General features: G+C 41.6%; 1 protein-coding gene across 8 annotated transcripts in view; it reads left to right on the top strand.

Annotated features, from left to right (window-relative positions):
* Positions 1 to 23,704, top strand: part of PDE4B (phosphodiesterase 4B) — a 601,639-nt gene that overhangs the window by 540,581 nt on the left and 37,354 nt on the right. For 5 of the 8 annotated variants that reach the window (XM_082419762.1, XM_082419760.1, XM_082419763.1 and 2 more), the window contains one exon: positions 16,788 to 16,900. In XM_082419762.1, the coding sequence (XP_082275888.1) occupies positions 16,788 to 16,900 (113 nt within the window). Of the gene's footprint in view, positions 1 to 9,634; positions 9,899 to 14,985; positions 16,185 to 16,366; positions 16,525 to 16,787; positions 16,901 to 23,704 lie in introns of those variants that run through there. The other 3 variants (XM_082419767.1, XM_082419765.1, XM_082419769.1) reach the window with 3 other exon arrangements.

The following is a 23,704-nucleotide window of genomic DNA, read 5'->3' as shown; positions in this document are numbered from 1 at the left end:
TGTATGTGTGTGTCCGGGGGAGATTGAGCCAATATTTTCTACCTCGCCTGCACATTTATGTTGGCGGGATTTCCCTGGTAAATATTGGTTTTTACCAAACACTGAAATCTTTAATCACATTTAACAGACACTGCATTATACTGTGTTAGACACTCCATTAGAAAAGGAGAAACAGGGAAACACAACTGATAGCTACGATCTTTCAAGGGTGAAAAGGAAAAATCAGAATCAAGTAAAATTCTTTAGAAGCAGAAATGCCAAGAAAACCATTGCTGAAATACAAAATTTTGTTTTTCTAAAGTCTGGAGCTGAGTTCAGTTAAGTGACGTAGTTTACAAACCAGGGGAAATTAGGGCAGGAACGGAAGTACTGCTAAATTAGGAGAAATTGGTCAAAGGAAGGCAAGCTAGCTGTGACATACACAATGTTGGCTTCTTTCTCAGATTCTCAAACAATTCTTGTTTGCTACTGTGTTGAGTTGGGTTGCCATGAAACCTAGGACCTAATTTTATATTTGTGTGCTAGTCAGAAGTTCTGACTCTGTCACATAAAGCAATTGCTTGACTATGTGCAAACAAGGCTGCCAAAAACATAACCTTCCTACCACATGTGCACGCTCATGCACGCTCGTGCACGTGGGGACACACACACACACACACAACCCCATCCCCAAGAGTCACTTGATTTTATTCATTCTGTGTCTTCATTCACATCCAGTGATTCTTAGTGAATCATCCAGGACCCCATAAATCACATTGAGAGCCTGTGGGTCTACCGCTACGTTCCTTCCTCCCATCGCCCCCCACCTCTACACTCCCTAAATCCCTGCCTCTCTCATCTCAGACACAGCCCTGGACTGCTTCGATGTTTGTAAGGATGTTTTCAGGAGGACTGGCTATTTTATCTCTGAAGCCTATGATTATCTCTGCTTAATTAAATCATTTCAGCCCACATTTTAGGGCAGATGATTATAAGATTTGAAAGAAGAAGGGACACTGCTGAGATGAATGGTCAGCCTCACTGAAGCTGTCTAAGGGAAATACTGTTTTTGTTTGTTTCTTTCCTTTTCCTTTTTTTTTTTTTTTTTTTCAATTTTTCATCAGCTCCCAGGAGAGACTGAAGAGGTGGGACTCCCAGGAAAATGAAAGACTCGGAGAGGGTGGTTATCGCTAAACTTGGCTGATGATGAGGGTCACCTGAAGCAATTCTAAGAAGAACAAATTCCCAGAGCCCACCCCAGAGAGACTGCTTCAGTACCTTGGGGTTTGCCTGGGAAGCACCCCCAGGAGGTTCAGGTGTAGCTCTTTCACAGACTGACGTAGTGATGGAGTATCAACTTTAGATTCAGGCCGGATTATAAACTGAGTTCCACCATGTACCTAGTATGACTTTGGGCAGGTTGTGCAATCTCTCCAAGCCTCAGTTTACTCACCTGTAAAATAGGAATAATAACTACTTAATGGAGTTGTTGCAAAGATTAAATGAGATAATATCTAAAGTCTCTCACACGCTGCCTGAGTTATAGTAGGTCAACAATAAAGTGAAATCAATCCAAATGTCTCCTTGGGACTTACCCAACAGAGGCAGCCACTAAAGCCTTCCTAATGGCACTGGAGGCAGACTGGCTAAGTCTGAATTCTGACGCCACTAAATCTGTGGCTCTCGGAGAGCTCCTGAATTTCTCTGTTTCTCATCTGCAAAATAAAATGATCTACTATATATAAAATAATACTCAGGTCATGAAATTTTGATGAAGATTAAATTAGTTCATGCATGCAAAGTGCTTAGAAACTTTGGTAATGGATAAATAATAACTCCAATTATTATCCTTATTACCACCTCTTCTAAAGTGAGTGTGTGGGGGGAATGAATGTTGGCTTTCGAGTACTCACGTCAATAGCAATAGCTTTATGGTCTAGAACAGTGCTGTCCAATCGTCATGTAATGCGAAACCCATAGGAAATTTAAAATTTTCTAGTAAACACATAAAAAGAAACAGGTGCAATTTGTTTTAATAATGTATTTTACTCAGTTCACTATATCCAAAATATTATAATTTCAACATGTCAAATGTAAAACTTTTCAGAGGTATTTTACATCATTTTTCTATATAAAGTCTGTGAAATCCAGTGTGTATGTTACACCTGCAGCACATCTGAAACCACATTTTAACTGCTCAATAGCCACACGTGATTAATAACTATCATACTGGACAATGCAGAAATTCCAGAGTCTAAAGAAAGTCCCCTTACCTTGACGAGCCTCAATGATCTCATTTATAAAAATGGAGAGAACTTTCATGGCTTTGTTTGTAGAAGAAAATGAGCACACTTGAAAATGCTTTGTCAACTGCCAAAGACTGTATGTAGTACTTTGGGCTCTTGGCAAATTCTTGACTGTCAAATGCAATGCCGTTCTCACATGGTGAAGTACCCCAAGTCCTGTGTGATCGGAGACATCACCCCGGAGAGCGCTAGGTGGAGGCACTTTCCTATAGGTAAGTGAAAGAGATTTCAGCCCATAACGTTTTGAGTGACAGGAAATTTCTACCCCTCTTCTCCCCACTTACCATGTTCATTCCCAATGGCAAACACCTTTTCTTCTGCTTTCCATCGATTCTTGAAATTCCTTTGACAACTTTCACTCTACAAGTAAAGAGAAATTTAAGGTATATATAACCCTTCTATTCCCCCTGATCCCACTCAGTTTGGGACCTCATTACTTCTTAGCGGCTAACTTTTTCTGCAAATAGTAATCCCTGATAATAATAATTTACCAGGTGCTTATTTTCTGCTCCATCTTATTATCCTTACAACTTACATCTATCAGATCAATTATTCATCTTATAGGCGTCACTGTAATAGCAAGAGCATGGAACTTGAGGCAGAAAGCCCAGGCTCAGTTCTCTGGGTTCTGCATTTATCAGTTATGGGATTTGGGGTGAGATGCTTAAACTCCCTAAACTTCAGTCTCTTCCTGTATAAAATAGAGACAGTAAAACATTTCTCACAAGGCACGATGAGGATTTTAAAAGATTATACATATGAAAGAGATCTATAACTGCAAAACATTAAACAACTGTATAACAATATTAAGATATTTATTAACCACTGTGTGTGCCATCCTTCTGTTGAACAGTTTTCAATGGCTCCCCATTGTCTGCCAAATAAAGTCAGATTCCTTGGTCTAGCATAAAACACTCTCCAATATCGGGGCCTGACCATGCTACTTTTGCAAATGTATTCCAATCTGCACCCTTGCTGACACCCAATGTTCTAATCAAATAGGACTATTATGCTTATTCTCCCAAATAGGACTGAAAGGTGTGGCGTGTTTCTAATTTCATACCTTTATTCATGCTGCTCATTGCCTTACCTCAGTTTTTCCATCTCTCAAAATTCCACCCATTCTTCTTTACGTGGCCTCCAAGTCCCTCCTGATCGCCCTTTCCCCCATGTCTTTAAGATCTGTCTGTGTTGCCTCTGAACTTTACTTGTATCTTTTGTATGACAACTGTCAAAATCAATTTGGAATTCTAGTATTGCTTAGTGCACAGACACCTGCAGCTATTCTGTGAGAGTTAAATAACAAATCCTGCATGTGATTTTGCAAAAGTCCCCTTGGGAGACAGAATATCCCCTATATTAAAATGAGCCAGCTAGAAATCTAATCAAGACATGAATGCAAAAGAAATAGAGAGCTTATTAATTGTGGTAACGTTGAATAAATCAGCAAAAAGAAGGTGGTTTATTTGGAGACTAGTAAAAAAAGAACCAAGAGCAGGAATTCCTGATATTGCTTCTCCAATACTGTTCAGTAGCCAAGACCCCATTCCTTTGGGTAGTGGATATCCCATCTACTGATATGTTGAGCAAGTCAGCAGTTGAAACAATATTTTTTTGAGCTTCTACTAGGTAAGTAGATACTGTGCTACATTAAAGACCAGCCAAAAAGATATGTTCCTTGCTCTCAAGAAGTCATGGGTAAAATAAACGAAGAGAAAGAATTCCAGTGACGTGGTCAGTTGGAAATAAGAGGCCTGAACACAGTTGTTGTGGGAGCTGAGAGGAAGGGAGCTTAATCCAACCTCAGAGTATTTGGAAAGCTTTGTAGAGGAGATAACTCTAGGCTGAATCCTAAAAGATAAGAGTTAGCCAGGTGTACAAAGTTGGGAAGGGCACTTCAGGCCAATGGAAACACTTGAGCTAAGCGTATCAAGCTTGAGTAAAGCAGATTAAAACCATCCAACTAGGTCCCCTGCTCTGATTTGATGCTTGCCAAACAATCTTATGATAAGCATTTGGTCTCCCATGTTGAGGAACGTGTAATGACTAGATGACATGAAAAGCTTACCATAAATTATTGCTCTCTGTAAATTAATTCGTTGGTCTCTGATTTCTCATTGCACTCTTATGAGTTGGCCTAGTACTGAAAGTGGAATGAAGTTAAAGCACACTGACAGAAATCGCATTCTGACCTGAAAAGCTGAGATGACTGAGAGTTTTGGTCACCAACCAAATACCACTGTCCTAGGGACGATACGGTTTCAACTCATAAATATCTCAAATGCATTTACCTCTCTCCATCTGCATTGCTACAACGTAATTCTAGCCATCACTACTTCCTGCATAGGTTAAAGCAATAAAATAAGTAATAATGCTGCTAGCAACTGGCATGAATACTTACTAGGTGCTGGGTACTGGGCTAAGTATTTTTATGTGGATTACTTCACTTAATTCTCATAACAACCCCACCGGAAAGATATACATCCCCTAATTTTAGAAATGAGGAAATTAAGACTTAGAGAAAATTAAGCAACTTGCCCAAGTTTGCACTGCTAATAAAATAAATGACAGAGCCAGAAATCAAACTTATCTGTCTTCCTCCTTATCCTGAGCTTTTAAATACTATTTAGCTAGCCTCCTTGCAGCCACTCCCGCCTTCAAGTTCAATCTCTAGATTGCATGGAGAGTGATCTCTTTTTTTTTTTTAAGATTTTTATTTATTTATTTATATTTATTTATCTATTCATTTATTTAGTTGCCCTGGGTCTTAGTTGCAGCACGCGGGATCTTCGTTGCAGCATGCAGGATTTTTAGTTGTGGCATGCAGGGTCTTTAGTTGGCCTGTGAGACCTATTTCCCTGACCAGGGATGTAACCCAGGTCCCCTGCATTGGGAGCACGGAGTCTTAGCCACTGGACCACCAGGGAGCGTGATCTTTTTTAAACGCAGATTTGGCTAGGCCACTCTAAGCTTCTCTCCATGGCCTTCCATGGCTGTGTAGGGCCTGATCTGAACTTCTCACACCAGTCTTTTTCTCTCGGTGTGTTCCTGCCACATGGACAGATCTTAGTCCGTGGAATGCACCCTGATATTCTTCCTGTCTGGTATGCTTTCCTCCCTCTTTGCACCTAATTCTTATTCCGTCAAATCTCATAACTTTCCAAGTTAGGCCTTCCCTGAACTTTCTATCACATCCCACTTCTTAGACTTTTGAGTCCTCTGTTATCCCTGTTATAAATTCTTAGGGCACTCTAAAATTAGTAGCAGCTCCTTTTCCAATTGTAATTAAGTAAGTTTTTGTATAATTATTTGTCTCTTCCTGCTAGAATATAGGCTTCAAGTAAGCAAAAACTATGTCCATAGAATTTACCATTATACCCTTGGAGTTTCATGCTGAGCCTACAACATAATAGGCACTCAAAAAAAAATCCACTCATTAAATAAATATTTGTTGTCTCATATTCAACAACCAATAGCCAACATTTATCTGGCACTTATATTATACCATGGACTGTCTTAAGCATTTTACATTTATTCATTAAGTAAAGACTACAACCCATTATATAGATACCATTATTATTCTCATTACATGGGTGAGGAAACTGAGGCAGAGAGAAATTAAGTAACTCCTCTAAGATTAGACAATGGAATATGAACCCAGACAGTGTAGTTCCAGAGACCAAGCTTTTAACCACTGCTCTATATTCTTCATAAATATTTCTTGTATATATTTAATGTATTAGAAAAATAATTGGACACCGACTGACCTCCATGTCTGATTGCTTTCTTGTGGCATTGCCCTGTAACACCAACACAGGTGGATAATTAAGCTCCTTGGGCACCCTTTCACATTTGTGGTACATGTTATTAACTGAATGAGTACAGACTCTCATTAGTAAGTAAAGCCAAAGTCAGAGTCCTTCTGGAGAGCAGAGTTTGGCAAGGGTAAGAACACTGAAAGGGAATAGGGCTATGAGGCTGGCACATCAAAGACAGTTTCACCTTGTCCAATCTTGCCTGGGTGAAAGAAAGAGAAAGTTGGACCATTTGTTTATAACAGGCCCCATGGCTTAGCAAAAAAGATCATGGAATTCAGGATCAGAGAACTTTGGTTCTTCTCCCTCCTCCCTTTCTTCCTTCCCTCTCTCTCCCTCCCTCCTCTTCATCTCTCATCTCTCTCTGTCTCTCATCAGATGACTTTGAGCAAATCATTAAACATCTCCAGGCCTCAAATTTCTAACATGCATAATGGAAAATGTATGTCATAATAATAATAATTTCTATCTCATGGGGTTTATTTTGCAAGGAAAAAATGAGATCCACAAGTGAAAGTGCTTGGTAAACTGTCAAGTTGTATATACCAAAGCTAGCTGTGATTGGAGTTTTTTTTAACTTGTAGTCTTACAGGAGTTTGCTAAGGAGATCAGCATCAAAATGACCTACTTTCACTGTTATTTCCCTTGAGGGCGGTGAACCTCTTCTTCCGTGAATCCACCCAGAGTGAAATCCCTGTCATGTGCAATTGCAAAGTTCCTCATATTTATAAAGACACATTAACAAAGTCCTGCCTGATGAAAGGCCATTTGGGGCTTACAGATGGCCTTTGGAAGAACTGTGTTACAGACTGTATGAGTGTTCTTCAGTTCCTGGGATTTGTTCTAAGAATGTTTTACTCAAGGTTAAAACAACAGCCTTCTGGAAAAGTTGCACTCTAACACAGGTGCATTTCATTTACCAAAGAGTGATCAAAAGAAAATATATACCTTTGGACTTAATAACTTACAATGAAAAGAAAAGCTGTTGCTAACCATCAGGGAAAAAACATCATAACCAAGATCACTAAATAAATAGGCTCACAGCCCCAACCTAACTCCCTTAAATAAAGAGAGGCTGATTTCCATATGTATGAAACAATTTTACATTTTAACAAATACTTATTGCACTTTGAGGAGGAACCAGGAGTGAAATAAGCCTGCTAACCTCAAGGCCCACTGAATCTAGGGAGGACATCTACAGGGCTAGAAGCTCGTGGAAAAAGCTAGTTATGAGCTGGATGTAGAGTCCAATTCATATACACTTCTTACTTCCAAGAATCAGAAGAGTGGTTTTTTAAATTTTCTCCATCAAGATCTCCTTTAATATTTTCCCCAAGGGAGCCCTTGCTTTAGAAATTGTGTCTACAAAAACAAAAACTGCATTTAAAGATAACAATTAGTCTACCAAATTAAATTTTTTTGTTATTTTATGGAGGTTTATTTAATGTTATTTCAGTTATTTGATGATATTCACAAATTAAGAGCTAGGAAAGGTCTTGGGATGCTTTCCTTTCAACATCAACGGTTTACTTTATTTTGAGGCTAAAAGTGCAGGTTTTGCTGTGACCAGGCGAAGCTTCATGCTAGGTGGCCCCGACTGTGCCATGTGCCACTGGGCCATTGCAAAAGGTCATTGTGTAGTTTGGGTACTGATCAAAGGTACTTGGCCAGGTGGTGAGGGGAGCTGAAATTCAACCCTTGCGTCACTTCCCAAGCTATCTGCCCAAGGGCTATGGCTGCCAAGAGAGAGCACATTTTTCTAATTTTCACAAAGGTACTATATAAGCTTGGGATGGGGAGCAAGGCAGGGGAGGAAGATGATAAGGCACCCAGCTTCACAGACTGACCATTTTGAAGATGGGAAAGGGGTTTCCCATGTAATCATTCAGTGCAATGGACCGAGTCTTCTTCGTTGCTGTGGTCCCAGCACCCGGCAGCAGCAGGCTTGGCACGTAGTAGATACTCAACGTATATCTTGTGGAATAAATGAATGAACAAATGGCTTTCTTATACAATTCTCCATGTCTAAAGGTCCACTGATCTGGTGTGTCAATATGCATTGGGTAAAAGCAGAATGATACATCAGGCGAGTTCTGTATTTTAGAAGTGAAAACCAACAAACTCTAACCTAACCAAGAACCAATTCCCTGTCTGAGGTCATGCAGCCAGAGGCACACTGTAGGATTTCGTGGCCACTTTATATGTGCCGCCCCGCCCACCCACCCCCCCCTCCAATGCCCAGGGCCAGAGCACAACTCTACCAACTCAGCTACCAAATATATGGCTACCTACCCTCAGGAAAGTGGCCAGGACCAGGGAGAGGCTTGTAGGGGGTGGGGTGGAGGAAAAAGTTCCTGACAGGTACTAAGCTCTGTATCAAAGCCTTGGCATGCCTTGCTTCACTTAATTCTCATAGCTAGTTTATGCTCTCTTCCTGTTTTACAGGTAAAGACACAGAGACACAGTCAGGCTCCTTACCCTGTCTAAGGTCACAGTGCTAACAAACAAATGGCAGAGTCAGGATCTGTAAACAGCTGGGCCAGACACCAATATGTTCCACTGAATTTTGAGTTCGTAGGAGCATCCTGGTCTATGCAATGTCAAAATCAACATCCTAAAAAAAACAAAAAACAAAAAAAACCCCCAAAAAAGCCAACATCCTTTTTCAGCTGTGTGTGATTTACTCAAACTCTGTTTGTTTGTCTTTTTTGTATGTTAATCTCAACCTGCTAATTTCTGCCTGCCCCCATCTTTCCCCTTGATAACCGTAAGTTTCTTATTTTTTATTTTATTTTGTTTTTATTTACTTTGGCTGCATTAGGTCTTCGTTGCTACATGCGGGCTTTCTCTAGTTGCGGCGAGCAGTGGCTACTCTTTGTTGTGGTGCGTGGGCTTAGTTGCTCCGCGGCATGTGGGATCTTCCCGGACCAGGGATGGAACCCATGTCCTCTGCGTTGGCAGGTGGATTCTTAACCACTAGGCCACCAGGGAAGCCCTCAAGCTCTGTTGATACCCATTGCTACAGTTCAACGAAAGGAAAGGAAACATATTTTTAGAAACCTTGTTTCTTGTTTCTTTTCTTTCTTTCTTTTTTTTTTTTTAAAAAACTGGGGTTTTGGGACTTCCCTGGTAGCGCAGTGGTTAAGAATCTGCCTGCCATTGACATATATACACTACCAAATGTAAAATAGACAGCTAGTGGGAAGCAGCCACATAGCACAGGGAGATCAGCGCGGTGCTTTGTGACCACCTAGAGGGGTGGGATAGGGAGGGTGGGAGGGAGATGCAAGAGGGAGGGGATATGGGGATATATATATATGTATAGCTGATTCACTTTGTTACACAGAAGAAACTAACGCAACGATGTAAAGCAATTATACTCCAATAAAGATGTCAAAAAAAAAAGAGAGAAGCTGATGTGATCAACAACAATTTTATCATATTATACATTATATTATGATGTACAAATCAATAACTTAATTAAAGAGTGATATAATTAAAATTTAAAAAAAAAGAATCTGCCTTCCAATTCAGGGGACACGGGTTCGATCCCTGGTCCGGAAAGATCCTACATGCCCCGGAGCAACTAAGCCCGGTTGCCACAACTACTGAGCCTGCAAGCCACAACTACTGAAGCCTGCGCGCCTAGAGCCCGTGCTCCGCAACAAGAGAAGCCACCCAATGAGAAGCCCAGGCACTGCAACAAAGAGTAGCCCCCCCTCGCCGCAAATAGAGAAAGCCCGCGCACAGCAACAAAGACCCAACGCAGCCAAAAATAAAATAAATAAAAATAAATAATTAAAAAAAAAACAAAACTAGGCTTTCCCTAGGTGGGTCTCTCTGCTGAAAGCATGCACAGAAAATCAGGAAGACAGAGAAAAGTGCACAAATCACAGGTGTAGAAGTCAGTGAATTTTCATAAAATGAACAGACCCATGTAACTTGTACCCAGACCAAGAAGTACATCATTGTCGGCCCCATGGAAGTCCCCCTCCAATTCTCGCCCGGTTGCTAACGCTCTAAGTTAACCACTATCTTGACTTCTAACATCATAGGTTTATTTTTGCGTCTTTTGAACTTTATATAAATTACATCATATTTTTATGTGCTTTTTAATCTCTGGTTTCTTTTGCTTGACATTAACGTTTATGAGATTCATCCCTGTTGTTGCCTGTGGCAATTGTTCTGATTGATTTAACCACCGTACAGTCTTGCAAATAGTACCACCTTCTCTAATGAAAAGGGTCTGATTATGTGAGGCAGATAAACAAAAGGTTGTTTACATTTCCTTTCTATGCACTGTATTGGGGTAGAAAGTCTCGGAATCTTGACAAATACATTTCTGATACATACAGAGCTGTGTTTAAATTGCATTTAGAATGATCTCTTATATTAGGAATCTAAAATACTCAAACTCATAGAAGCTGAGAGTAGAATGGTAGTTACCAGGGGTTGGGTGAAGGGGGACTGGGTAGGTGTTGATCAAAAGGTACATAGTTTCAGATCCCCAAGGTGACTAAGTCCTAGAGACCTGCTGTACAGCATGGTATCTATGGCTAACCATACTGTATAATATATGTAAAAATTTAAGGTAGATTTTATTTAAATGTGCTTATCACACACACACACACACACACAAAGAGAGGGAGGGAGGAAACTTTTAGAGGCGATGGCTAAGATGAGATTATATATGATGGCAGTTTCATAGGTGTGTACTTATCTTCAAACTCATCAAGGTGTATACATGAAACATGCCCAGCTTTTTTGTATGTCAATCATATCTCAATAAAAAATTGCATTTAGATATAGTTTGTAGAAAATTTATATTTGGGGTATATTGTGATGCTTTCACTTGCTAATAATAGGGATTTAGGACCTGTCTGAGCCCCAGTTTTTCTCATCTATATTGAGAAACCCTCATACTGAGGGCTTCAAAGTCAAATGATATAAGTACATGAAGGGCCTGCGTCCTGATTTTTCCCAGAGATCAGTAATAAGATCATGCTTTCCTGCACAGAGCTTGGGGCCAACTTTTAGGGCACCTGAGGTCTCTTACCAGCTGGGCCACTGACTTCATCACTGCTAAAATCTGTTTCCATGCTTTCCAGCTCTGAGCAGCTCGCTATTCGTGGCAAGGCTGAGGTTTCTCATTGCCCTTTCCTGTTGCCCTGCCCTTCTCTGCATCTCTCCTGCCCAACACCTTTCTGCTAAAACACACACACACACACACACACACACACACACACACACTCTCTCTCTCTCTCTCTACTGAATTTGCATGAAAAAAATGGGAATATTGAAATGTGTGCTAAATATTAGCTGAGCTGGAAAATTATTAAAGCAGAAGAGGGGAGATCATTGACTGAAAAAAAAAAAGAATGTTACTCAACAGTTTGTACAGTGTTGTCTATTCTTTTCTTTTTTTTTTTTTTTTGACCGCACTGTGAGGCTTGTGGGATCTTAGTTCCCCAACAAAGGATCAAACCCAGACCCTCGTTAGTGAAAGCACGGAGACCTAACCACTGGACTGCCAGGGAATTACGAGTGTTGTCTAGTTTTGATTATATACATGCATACATGAAAGGATATGCACAAGGGGGATAGCGATGGTGATTTCTGCTTGGTAAAACGTGACATTTTTATCATTTCAAATTTTTTGCTTCTCTGTAATTTTCTTGTTGTCTACAATGTCTACAATGCACCTATATCCTGTCTGTAATAATAAATGTGATATTTGCAAAATGTGCATTATACTTAAAGGCTTAGAGTCTGGTTTTGTGTGTATTCTCCTATTCTACCTTCCTTGTGAGAACAGAGTAAGTATTTTTTGTATGTTCATTTTTCAGATAAAGAAATGTAGCCTCAGCAAAGTTAAGTAACTCGCCTGAGGTTACCCTCGGAAACAAGAGGCGGGACCAGAACCAAGCCAGGTCTTCTGAGTAAACACTGCACAGTAAATACTGTGCTAATGGCTGTGTTAGGTGGATCAGAAAAGGGAAGAGGAGACTCAAGAAATGACAACATTTAGGAAAGCAGTTACACAATTTTAAATAGAAAAGACCCAAGGGTAAAATGCCACTTTAAATGCAGCAATTTCAGGAATGCATGCATTTTCAGCCCTGAGGTGAATCCTCTATTTTATTGACCAAGATAGGGTCTTGCCCGGAATCTTGCTCTGTTTAACCTCTGATTTAGCTTGTGCCTTAAGGTGAATTAGAGATAATCATATCTGTTCGGTGTTTACTGCACAGAGATGTTGCAAGGATTACTGGGTAGTGTGCTTGGCGCTCCTTTGAGAAAAGAGCTATTTGAATGTCACGTATGATTACCAGATTAATGCTAATTATAATTATTCATTCATCCTCTCTTCCTGTTTCTCAGAGTCAAGTGCAATACTTCCCAGACCCGCAGAAGGAAGTAAATCTTCCTTTGTCGCTCTTGTTGAAGTGAAAGAGCAAAAGAAATGGAGAATAGAAGGGAGGTTCTTCCTGCTCCTTCTTCTCCGTAAATTCTTGACCAGTAGGGTCACCCCATGACCACAGATGGCCCCAATACCTTCTCTTATCCCCTTGAGACTTGCTTCTGGGGTGCTAAGCATCGTTCCTTCTCAGAGTCATTTTTGTAAGAAAAGGAACAGAACCAGCTTCATGGGCATGTGACCTGTGCAGCTGCACAGGGGCCCTCACTCAAGGGCACCATAGTTAGTCTTGAAACTCATAATATTATTATCTTGGTGTTTTGTAAGTAAAGTCGGATGGGAAAATGGAGCATATACTCCGTGGCTTGAAGCCTCGGCTCCCGTACTGTCCCATCTCCTGCCACCTACCTGCTTCCCCTGGACGTGTTCTCACCCACCTGTTTCCCTGATCCTTGGCACCCCGGGGCTCATCCAGCATCCATGTCCCTACCCCTACCCCATGACCACTGCTGCTGTCCACTCCCAGCGGGGGCCTGGGCGCAGGTGCAGAGAGGATCTGAGCTGGACATGGGTGCCTTGCAAAGTCTCAGGTGGGGCATGGGAGCAACCGTCCTTGCCCTGGGCCGGCATGGCTATACCATGGTAGACAGAGGCCATGTCTTGGTGGGGGTGATCCTCTTATCCACCCTGATCCAGGTATCTGGCACATCCTGGTGCAGAAGTTGTAGCACCCTTAGGGGTCACCTGTCTGCTGTGGGTTGGGGCATTGGTACCATGGTGAAGGGAAATGTCTGCCTTTCTCAGAGCCTGCCCTGGGCCGGGGCATAGCATGCCGTTTGGAAGTTAGCAGGTTCGGGCACCCCAGCAACTGGTAAGCTGTGCATGTGCCCTAAGTCAGAGGCTGCAGGGCCTCTGGGGTCCTATAAGGGTCTGCACTCTTCTCCTGGTATCCCTCTGCCTGAAGTAACACAATTTTAAAGAGTAAATAAAACACACCATGCCATTCATTAATTGTGACAAATGTGCCATTTTAAGATGTCAGCTATCGGGAAACCTGGATGTGGGGTATATGGAAACTCTCCGTGTTAGCTCTGCAACTTTTCTGTAAATCTAGAACTATTTTTTAGAAGTTTATTTAAAAAATACAATACCACCATGACAGGTCAAGAGAGAGCAACTTCAGAAGAAAGGAAAAAGCTTCATATTTTAAGACCTTTCACAGCACTTTTTCCTGCTTTTTGAAAAGGGACTATGCATTTCATTTTGCACTGGGCCCTGCAAATTGTGGAACTGATCCTGACTATAAAACCCCTTGTTGAATATGCAGTTCTTCTATCTCCCTTCCTATTCCTCCCACCACACATACCAGGTTTGGGGGTTACTTTTACTGCCATTAATAATTATACCCCTGTGTGCTGATCACCTACTAAGAACTGGTTACCATACTTTCTGTACTTTGTTTCATTTAACCCCTTTATAACTTTATGAGATAAATATTCTTCTCCTTATTTTAAGATGTGGGAAATGGAGGTCCAGGATCACACAGTAAGTGGTAGGAGAGAAAGTCAAAATGCCTGAGTCTCAATCCAAAGCTGGTGCTCTTTTCACCGTGCTACAGATGTATCCTCAGCCTCTAGATACCCAAGTATCAATATTTTCAGGCTGCTTGGGCAGGCACTGTGGTTTCCATCCCGCTGAGTATTTACTGAGTATCTACTAGGTACCAAGCACCGGATCTGGTGCTAGAGCCACAAAGTTCTAGTGTGGAGGCCAGTTTGAGCTGCACTGGTCCTTTCCTTTGGCAGTACCAGTAAGTAGCTGGGGTTTGATGCTCCCATCCTTAGCCCACTCTGACATCTGTGCCTCCTGCCTCAGTTACTGTGATAAGAAGGCTCTAAAATGGCACATAAAGAAAGCCTTGACCATGGATTAAGAATCTGGGAAGGGACAAGTTTTCATTAACTTCAAATTTTAACTTTTTACCTAAAAAAATATTGTGGCTGACCAGAATCAGAGAGGGCAGTGAAATAAGTTCCTGCCACATCCACTGGCCAGTCACTGGCATCTCACTATTGTCCTAACTCTAGGAGCATGCGTGTGTTCATTCTGTGTAATAGACAAGGAATGAGTGGTGGCGATGGCACTTAATTGGCAGATCACTGAAGAGTTCTCCTCCTTCTTCAGTGCTTCAGTGCTATAATTACCATATTTTCTTTGTGGGTGGAGATCGGATCCCTTTTTTCCTCTTCCGGGGAGGAGAAGTGTAATATATCATCCTGCAGTCAGTTCAAAATGCTCCAAGCAAGTTACTTACTCCCCACCACCATGGTGAATGTCTGATCTTGAGGACCACAGGTTGTGATATGGAAGACACCAGGGTCGTGAAGCATGATTAACTGGGAAGTGGTTGGACTTTTTCTTTTATGAGAGGCCAGGAGGGAGAACGGGAGGATTCTGTCACTTCAGGAAAAGCTTCCTTGGATGAAGCGCTCTTCTGGAAGGGCATAGAGGCAAGGGGGTGTTTCAGACACACAAAAGAGTCAGTGAGGAGATTCTTCGTGTTGAAGCAGCATGGCAAAACTGAGGAAGAAAGGAGGGAAGGTATGTGCAAGGCTGGCTTGAAATGAGTTTTACTAAAAACACTTCAATTCTTGTCTGCACATTTTTGAGGCGTGTGAAAAGAAAAATGGAGGAAGTCACCTTCAGTGGTTTTGTGGCTTCTTAAGTATGACATACAGGATGTTGAATTTTAACCCGTTTATCCTGAAGGGTAGGCATATGTGGGGGATGAACAAGACACCTATTCTTTGAAATGTGCATCGGTGCCAAGTGGCTCCTGTCACTTGGAATCTCTCTTCTGTTTATTCCCTTTTCTGCTTCAAGTGTGAGTGCCACACACATAAAAGTATTCAAATAATAATAAAAAAGCTATGTGATCTCCCTAGGATTTCTGCATGAACATATGAAAAATGTATTCTAAATATGACAGGAATGTGTGAGTCTTTTCCTTATAATAGAATTTCATGTGAGATTTTTAATTTTATTAGTGCCTGTTGTGTGCTTGCATTCCAGAAAGCTTGGTAGAGTTAATGGACGGTGTTCCTTTCAAAAATCAGCCATGCATGCAGGAGAGTCTGACTGGTTTTTATAACTGTCTGTAGCATCATTGGTTCATCTAGCATTTATAAAATTAATTTCAGTGTTTATTAACATAGGGTTCTTAAGTCAATAACCTGAAGTATTAGCTTAGACTCACGAACTTTTGGGTATGAAATGACGTATTGTGAACACTGAAAAAGAGTTTCATTACCCAGCAAAAATATGATCTTAAAAGCAATAATTTTTGAATGGACCGCTGAGACATATTTACAGAAAGTCTGGATTCCTACAGTGACAAATCCGAGGCCCTGGCTTTAATCAGAAAATCTGCAGCATTCACATCTGGCTCCACCTGAAAGTCTGGTTCAGAATTTCCCTGTGATCCTGGCAGTTGCAGAAGAGAAGTTTTAGCTTTGTTTAGTATAACAAGAACTGCCCGACTCCCCAGCCAATAAATGTGTTCATGTAAAACTCCAGACAGTTTCTCTGAGACTGCACTCTTATCAGGGAGACCTCATTTTGCCTCTACTTAAAAGGGAGACTCGCGAGAGAGGAAGACTTGTGCTGGTCAGTGTTTGCTGAATTGAAAGTTATTCCAACATTTGCACATTCCCCAGAATGAATGACTGCTTAGCCTTCCAACAACATAACTGTCAGTTTCCCCCTCCAGTTTTCGACTGTACGTTTCGTTTAGAAGAAAAGCCAAATGAGAAAATGCTTCCCTCATTTCTCCTCTAGACTGCAAACACTCAGAAATGACATCACGCACCCCAAAGAGCCCCAAGATGACGAAGGCAGAGAGAGCCTGAGAAAACTGACTGCTTCTGCCTTGAGTTTTAGGACTCCTGTATGCAGATGAGCTTTTCAGAGCCGGTTCCCCGCCTTCTTCCTCAGAGGAAGTTTCTTGGTAGATCGCAGACACCTCATCCAGCCTGGGGGCGGGGGTGGGGGGGGGTTGAAAACTTGGCACGAGCCATTCCGGGCAGAGCACCACGGTGATTTGTTCTCCTGGTGGAGAGAGCTGGAAGGAAGGAGTCGGCGGCGTGCAAATAATGAAGGAGCACGGGGCCACCTTCAGTAGCGCCGGCATCAGCGGCGGCAGCGGTGACTCGGCTATGGACAGCCTGCCGCAGCTCCAGCCTAACTACATGTCTGTGTGTTTGTTTGCAGAAGAATCTTATCAAAAGTTAGCAATGGAAACGCTGGAGGAACTGGACTGGTGCTTAGACCAGCTAGAGACCATCCAGACCTACCGCTCTGTCAGTGAGATGGCTTCTAACAAGGTAAGAGATGACCGTTTTATTCATTAAAGTGTGACCGCGCGGGGAGCTCGGGGCTGCCCTGGCCTCAGCCAGCAGCAGAGGTGCATGGGGACGCGACTGTCAGCTTTGTTGATCTGCCTCCGATGATTCTGTTCCAAAGTGCCCCACTTTGCTTGCGTCGTGATGCTACAGCAAAAGTTTAAGATCCTCAGCAGGCTTTAATTCCCAGAACTTCTTTCTTATTGATGCCGTGCGGAATGTGTTTAAGGTGAGGGGTGTTTATTGTTTATGAAGTGTACCAATCACTATACAAGTGAAAATGTTTTTTTATTTTTTTTTGTAAACAATTAACAGGAAGATAAAATCTGAATGAATCCATAGGGTAAAATGTTGCGTTGCAATCAGGTGTTATATATGTGTTTCTGAACAAGAAAATAATGTGATTTCTGTATGTCGATGGTGAGAATGGTTTGCCCTGAAGTTTCATAAATTCGGAAATTCTCCTCAGAAGGATGTTCTGATATTCTCCAACATTTCTTTTGTGATGCTGGCATGACCTAAGATTAAAAAAAGAAACAATATACTTTGTCTCCAAAAAAGAAAGTTATTTTTTAAAGTTTGCTGCTTTGCAAAGTGGACTCATACGAAATGAAGTCATTCCACCCATACTGCAAAGACATGGTTTTATGTACAATGCCCAGGCAAAACTTAAGTGTTGAAGAGCTTTATTTATCTCCCATTATATCATTTGTTTAAGTAACACCTGGATTTAGAGTGCTAATTTATGTAGTGAGAGTTGTTGCTTTTTGTTTGCCTTCTTCTCTTGGAGACTGTTAATTTTATATCTGTCTATCTATATGCACATATATGTGTGTCTGTGTATGTATTATTTTCATTGAAAGCCTTAACACTGCACGCTCATAAATACACATTTCAAAATCCCCAATCATCCTAGCCTGAGGTATTATCTTATTGTCTTAAGGTTCTGGGGCTGGGAAAAGATTTTGCTCCACACCTGCCAACATGCCCTTTCCAGCCCCGCATGTGTGTCCCTCCTCCCTTTTTCCTGGGGTTAAAAGTATCACCTTCCCTTCAAGACTTGCTGGCTCCTGCTCAGAGGGTCTGAGTAGAGGAAGCATCATGTCCTGAAGGTTGGCGGGGTAGAGGGGGTGGTACAGAGAGTGGACTTTTCTTACTCTTGTTTATTGGTTAATGACAGGGCAAAAAAAAATAAGCCTCTCTCAAAGTTTAGTTCAGATTCAAGTTGGAAAAAAAAAGAAGGTTTGAGGTTTAACTATTTACTGACTTTTCTCTGAAGTTCTCAGTTGAAGCTAAATTCTGGGTTTTTCCAGGCTGTTGTAAATCTCAACCAGCTGCTTCCCCATGAGAGGAGGGCGTAACTGCATAACTTCTCCAAACCACACTGGAGTTCATGTAGGAGGATTTTCACACAGGCTTTAGCCTCCTGTGAAACATTCACAGATACTCTGTTCTTTGCATTTTGTGATCATTGATACACATGCAAGATGTAGATCTGGTATTTAGGGGTAGTTTTTTTAGCAGGTTTCACCATAAAGGACACCCTGAACTTTCTTCTGGAGTCACTAAGATAAAGTGGGCAACTTTCTCCCTCTGGAGAAAAAGATTACTCATTGAGAAACTGCAAATTGCCATGAGTTTTCGTTTTGACTGTTGATGCCTTGTAGATTCTAACCAGGTTTGTGTCTAGAGTGCTGAAATTAGACATTGTCTGTCTTGCAAATTTATTACAGATAATCTCATATTCAGTGTATAGTTAATGAGGCTCTGACACCAGGGACTGTGTAGGACCCAGTGAGAATTCCACTCGCTTCAGGCTTCCGCTCCTCCTTTATGGTGTCCTGTGCAGGAAGCAATGAAAGTTGAATAGAGCTAACCCTAAAGAAAGGGCTAAACCTTAATGCTGACACAGTTAGCTTAAGTAGAAGGCATGCAGCTTCACCTATTTCTAGAGCTACAGTGGAGAGGTTGTAGGGCAAAGCAATTACCCAGTGGATGAATAATGCCCAGATGACAGCTGAAGTCAGTTTCAATTTTTAAAAAGATCTCTCTCTCTTTACTTAGCTCTCTTTTTACCCACCCCCAATCCCGAAGTCTTGATTATCCAGATAATCATCTCAGGGTTAATCCATGGCACATATAATATAATATAATGTGAATATTTTTGTGGCCACCAAAAAGAAATTGATCTATACCAGTTTAGGGGGAACTGAATTATCTGCGGTAAAACTAAAATTCACATTCAATTTTAAATATTCTCAAAATTATTTGAGTGTTCCATCTGAGCTGCTGTTTAAAAATATCATCATCGTCATCATCATCATTATCATCATTACTGTGTAGTCTTTTTCGATCATCTTCTGCTTACTCTCACTGAACACAGGAGCTGTGGCAAATCTCTGAGTTACAGACTTGGAAGTAAGTGTGAAGATGTTCTATACAGGAAGCTTGTGAAAAGCATGGGCTTTGGAGTCCAAAGATCATGGTTCAGATCCTGTTTCTATCATTTACTAGCTACTTGACCTTGGCCAACTCACTTAACTGCTCTAAGACTCAACTTTCTCATCTGTAAAACAGGGATGAAAGTGGTCCCTACCTTACTGGGGTTGCTGTGAAGATTGAGATAATGCGTCTAAAGCACTCAGCAAGGCCCCTGATGTGTAGCAAAAGTTCAATAAGTGATAACTTATTAATAGCATCTGCTACATCTTTGCACAAAACTATCTGTCTCTAGTTCTGATCAGCAAAGTGACTGCTGAGTTTTGTTTGCAGCCTCTGAACTTGCATGAGAATGGTGATGGGAGAACCTGCGTTTTGCTTAGGGGTTTGGAGATTACATGTGTGCCAGTCTACATGCAAATGGTAGAACGTCGACTGTGTCTAGTAGAGGAAAACAAGTAGTCTTTATATTCACTTCATCTGGGTAGGGATGGATTTGTTTGTTGCTTTTTCTTAACCCTTTTGAAGAAAACTGTGACTCAAAGATTGCAACCATCCCAAGTGTGCTTCAGAGCCCAGAGAGTAAGATGAGGAACTGTTTCTGTGACTTACAAAACCATAGTCTTTTCCTTGGCTCAAATTTCCCTCATTCCTTAATGCTGGCCACAGGCCAAGTGGAATTCCAGAATTACAGAGAAAGGTGCAGCCAGGTGGGTCAGTATTGTAGATTATTTCCCCCCAAGAATTACAACAAGATGGAATAAATTAAGTAGGAGTTTTACAAGGCAATGACATTGTCTTTCAAGATGAAAAGGATGTCTAGTGAACCTTCTGCCAACAGCTAGACGCGTGAGAGCTGTTTTCTGTAACCACAGATTGCCTTCTTAGATTTGTTCATTAATTTTTTTGTTTCAACTTTTATCACCTCCTGAATTAGAAGAATTGTCTTACACTTCAGCGAAATGCATCAGAGCATGAGTTCCTCAGGGGCAAAACAGTCAGATGTTTTGAAAACAGGATGCTTTGGCTGCGCATTATAAAAAGAGGAACGGAAAGAGAAACAGTATAGAAAGGAAGAAAGCAAATAGCCTCAGCAGGGTCCCCAGCCCAACAGCGGCATAAACACTGACCTATCTTCCTGACCTTCACTGTAGCTCAGTTCCTGACCTCGTGTCACCAAAGCCAACCGACGTCATTGGAGGAGGAGAGGAGGAATGGCGCAGCTGCTGTGAGGGTGACTAGAATTTCCTGTCTCCTTCCTGACAGACGCAGGCAGAAAATTACAGAGTTGCAACAACAGTGGCTGAGGAAGGACCGACACAGAACAATCCCAGTGAAGTGGCGTTGTGACTGAGGGGAAATAGGGAGCTTTGACTGAGAAACAGTGTCTCTGGCCTAAAATTTTCAGGTGAAAAATGTCAAAGGGGTCATTCGTACCCGGCATGTTGAATGTCTTTCAAAAGATGTGATACCCAGTAAGGAGCTATGTTCAAGCAGCTGGTCACTGACCTAACTTTCCCCTAAAAGTCCCCCACTACACTTTTCTTTCTCAACTAGCTTTGCCCTGGGGCTATTTTATGTGTAGTACAAAGGTTTGGGCCTTATCGATGAAAATGGATGTTCTATTGTTGAAAAGAGCAGTCCTGAATAATATCAGTACTTTCTGGAGAATGGAACACCAGGACCCAGCATTTTAGTAAATGTTTGCTAAGGAAGTCTATAAGATGGGAATGGGAGACAGACGGACCTTTTTCTCTAAGGGCATCAGAAAGTCCGCTACGGATACCATGTCAGGGGAAATGAGTCCCCTCAGCTCTACAGGTTTATTTTTCCGATTCTTCAGGTGTAGCCGTACTAGAGTACCAAACGTGAAGCCAACTGATTGCCTGTGCTCTTGGGTGGGAGGGAATTAAGTCATAGAATTCTACCAGCCTGGAGCCACCTGGGACCCAAGCTGCATGTCACTGGAATGTGACCATGATAGGTTGATTCCCTTACAGTTGGTGAGTCATTCTCTATCCAATCGTATAATTTGAAAGGATGGGAAATGTTGGATCCAGCAGAACTGAAAGGAAATAGATCGTATTGATCAATGGATTCATCTTAGAACTCTGTTGGGAAGATGATAGACAGGTGATCAGTTATTGAAAGGGATTAGTTCCACTTTGGCGCAAAATTAAATGACATGATTAGAGCGGTGCCCCCCATGGGGCAGGAGGGCTCCTCTTCCTGGGCACTGTGCTTATAGAGAGCCTAGCCTAGTCTGCATCCAGCTGTACTCCGCTCCAGGACGTGAGGAGGCTGCTGGGTCGAGGGAGCACCTGTGCTCCCCCTTCCATACTACATCCACCCTCACATTGTCTGCTCAAATGGCTTTGAACTCACTTCCAGGACCTATGCAGGCCTCTTTCCTGGGTGTGCTGCAGGAAAACATACCTTTAGGCCCAAGGAGTAGCCAAGAGGCAGCAATTTGGCTTGAGACAGTAGTGTGGGAGAAGCTTGGACATGCAGGCTGTCTAAGCAGAGGGTGTACTTATGGGACCCACATACAAGGTCCCTGGTGGTGCCAGGACATGGGGAAAGAAGGGGGCAGGGCATGGTCCACGAACTAGATCCCCCTGCACTACCATATCCAAGGTGTTCAAGTTTTCTAAATTCAATCTGGCCTTCCATAGGAAGGGATGTCTCTCAAAGTAGGAGTATTGGAGGTAGCTCAATTTATATCCTTATACAATTAGACTTATGATATGTGGCTCCACAAATGTTGCAGGTGACCTCGGATTAGAGGGCAGAATAGAATAAAAATCAGTTCTGATGGCCAAGCAGGGGACTTATACAGTGTTTTGATCCAATTTTTCTTTCTCTACTGCTCAGATATGTATGGTACTACAGACAGCAAAGTGGAAAGAGCCTGGGAATAAGCCATGAGTTTGAGTTCTAGCTCTGCCTTTATTGAGGTGTTTTATCTTAAGCAATTAAATCATTTTGAATCTTTGCCTTTTCTTAACTACAAAAAAAAAAAATTGTTGGAGAGGACTGTCTCCATGGTCTACTTCAGCTCTTGTATTTATCAATAGAACAATAATAGTGAACAACCAATCTATTTTTGCAGGTGTATACTTTGTGTGCAGATATTGTGCTAAGCTCCTGATTGACATTCTGTCATTAATAAATACTCACAGCAACTCTTTGGATAGGTACTATTATTATCCCCATTTTACAGATGAGTAGAGTGTGGCTTAGAGAGTTGAAATAAATTGCCTAAGGTAAAGATGAGAGCCAGGATTCATACCCAGGGCCATCTGACTCACCATCAATGACCCCAATGGGACAGATAAATATAGAAATAAAGAGATAGGTAATCCTTCTTTTTTTTTTTTTTTTTTAATCAGTCATCAATTTGATACACATCACTGTATACACGTCAATCCCAATCACCCAATTCAGCACACCACCATCCCCACCCCACTGCAGTTTTCCCCCCTTGGTGTCCATACGTTTGTTCTCTACATCTGTGTCTCAACTTCTGCCCTGCAACCCGGTTCATCTGTACCATTTTTCTAGGTTCCACATACATGCGTTAACATGCGATATTTGTTTTACTCTTTCTGACTTACTTCACTCTGTATGACAATCTCTACATCCGTCCACGTCTCAACAAATGACTCAATTTCGTTCCTTTTTATGGCTGAGTAATATTCCATTGTATATATGTAGCACAACTTCTTTATCCATTCATCTGTCGATGGGCATTTAGGTTGCTTCCATGACCTGGCTATTGTAAATAGTGCTGCAATGAACATTGGGGTGCATGTGTCTTTTTGAATTACAGTTTTCTCTGGGTATATGCCCAGTAGTGGGATTGCTGGGTCATATGGTAATTCTATTTTTAGTTTTTTAAGGAATCTCCATATTGTTCTCCATAGTGGCTGTATCAATTTACATTCCCACCAACAGTGCAAGAGGGTTCCCTTTACTCCACACCCTCTCCAGCATTTGTTGTTTGTAGATTTTCTGATGATGCCCATTCTAACTGGTGTGAGGTGATACCTCATTGTAGTTTTGATTTGCATTTCTCTAATAATTAGTGATGTTGAGCATCTTTTCATGTGCTTCGTGGCCGTCTGTATGTCTTCTTTGGAGAAATGTCTATTTAGGTCTTCTGCCCATTTTTGGATTGGGTTGTTTGTTTCTTTAATATTGAGCTGAATGAGCTGTTTATATATTTTGGAGATTAATTCTTTGTCCGTTGATTCGTTTGTAAATATTTTCTCCCATTCTGAGGGTTGTCTTTTCATCTTGTTTATGGTTTCCTTTGCTGTGCAAAAGCTTTTAAGTTTCATTAGG

Source organism: Balaenoptera physalus (genome assembly GCF_965194825.1).
Source record: "Balaenoptera physalus genome assembly, chromosome: 1".
Classification (NCBI taxonomy): domain Eukaryota; kingdom Metazoa; phylum Chordata; class Mammalia; order Artiodactyla; family Balaenopteridae; genus Balaenoptera; species Balaenoptera physalus.
Note: the sequence above shows the minus strand (reverse complement) of the source record. Positions and strands in the feature narration are given on the sequence as shown.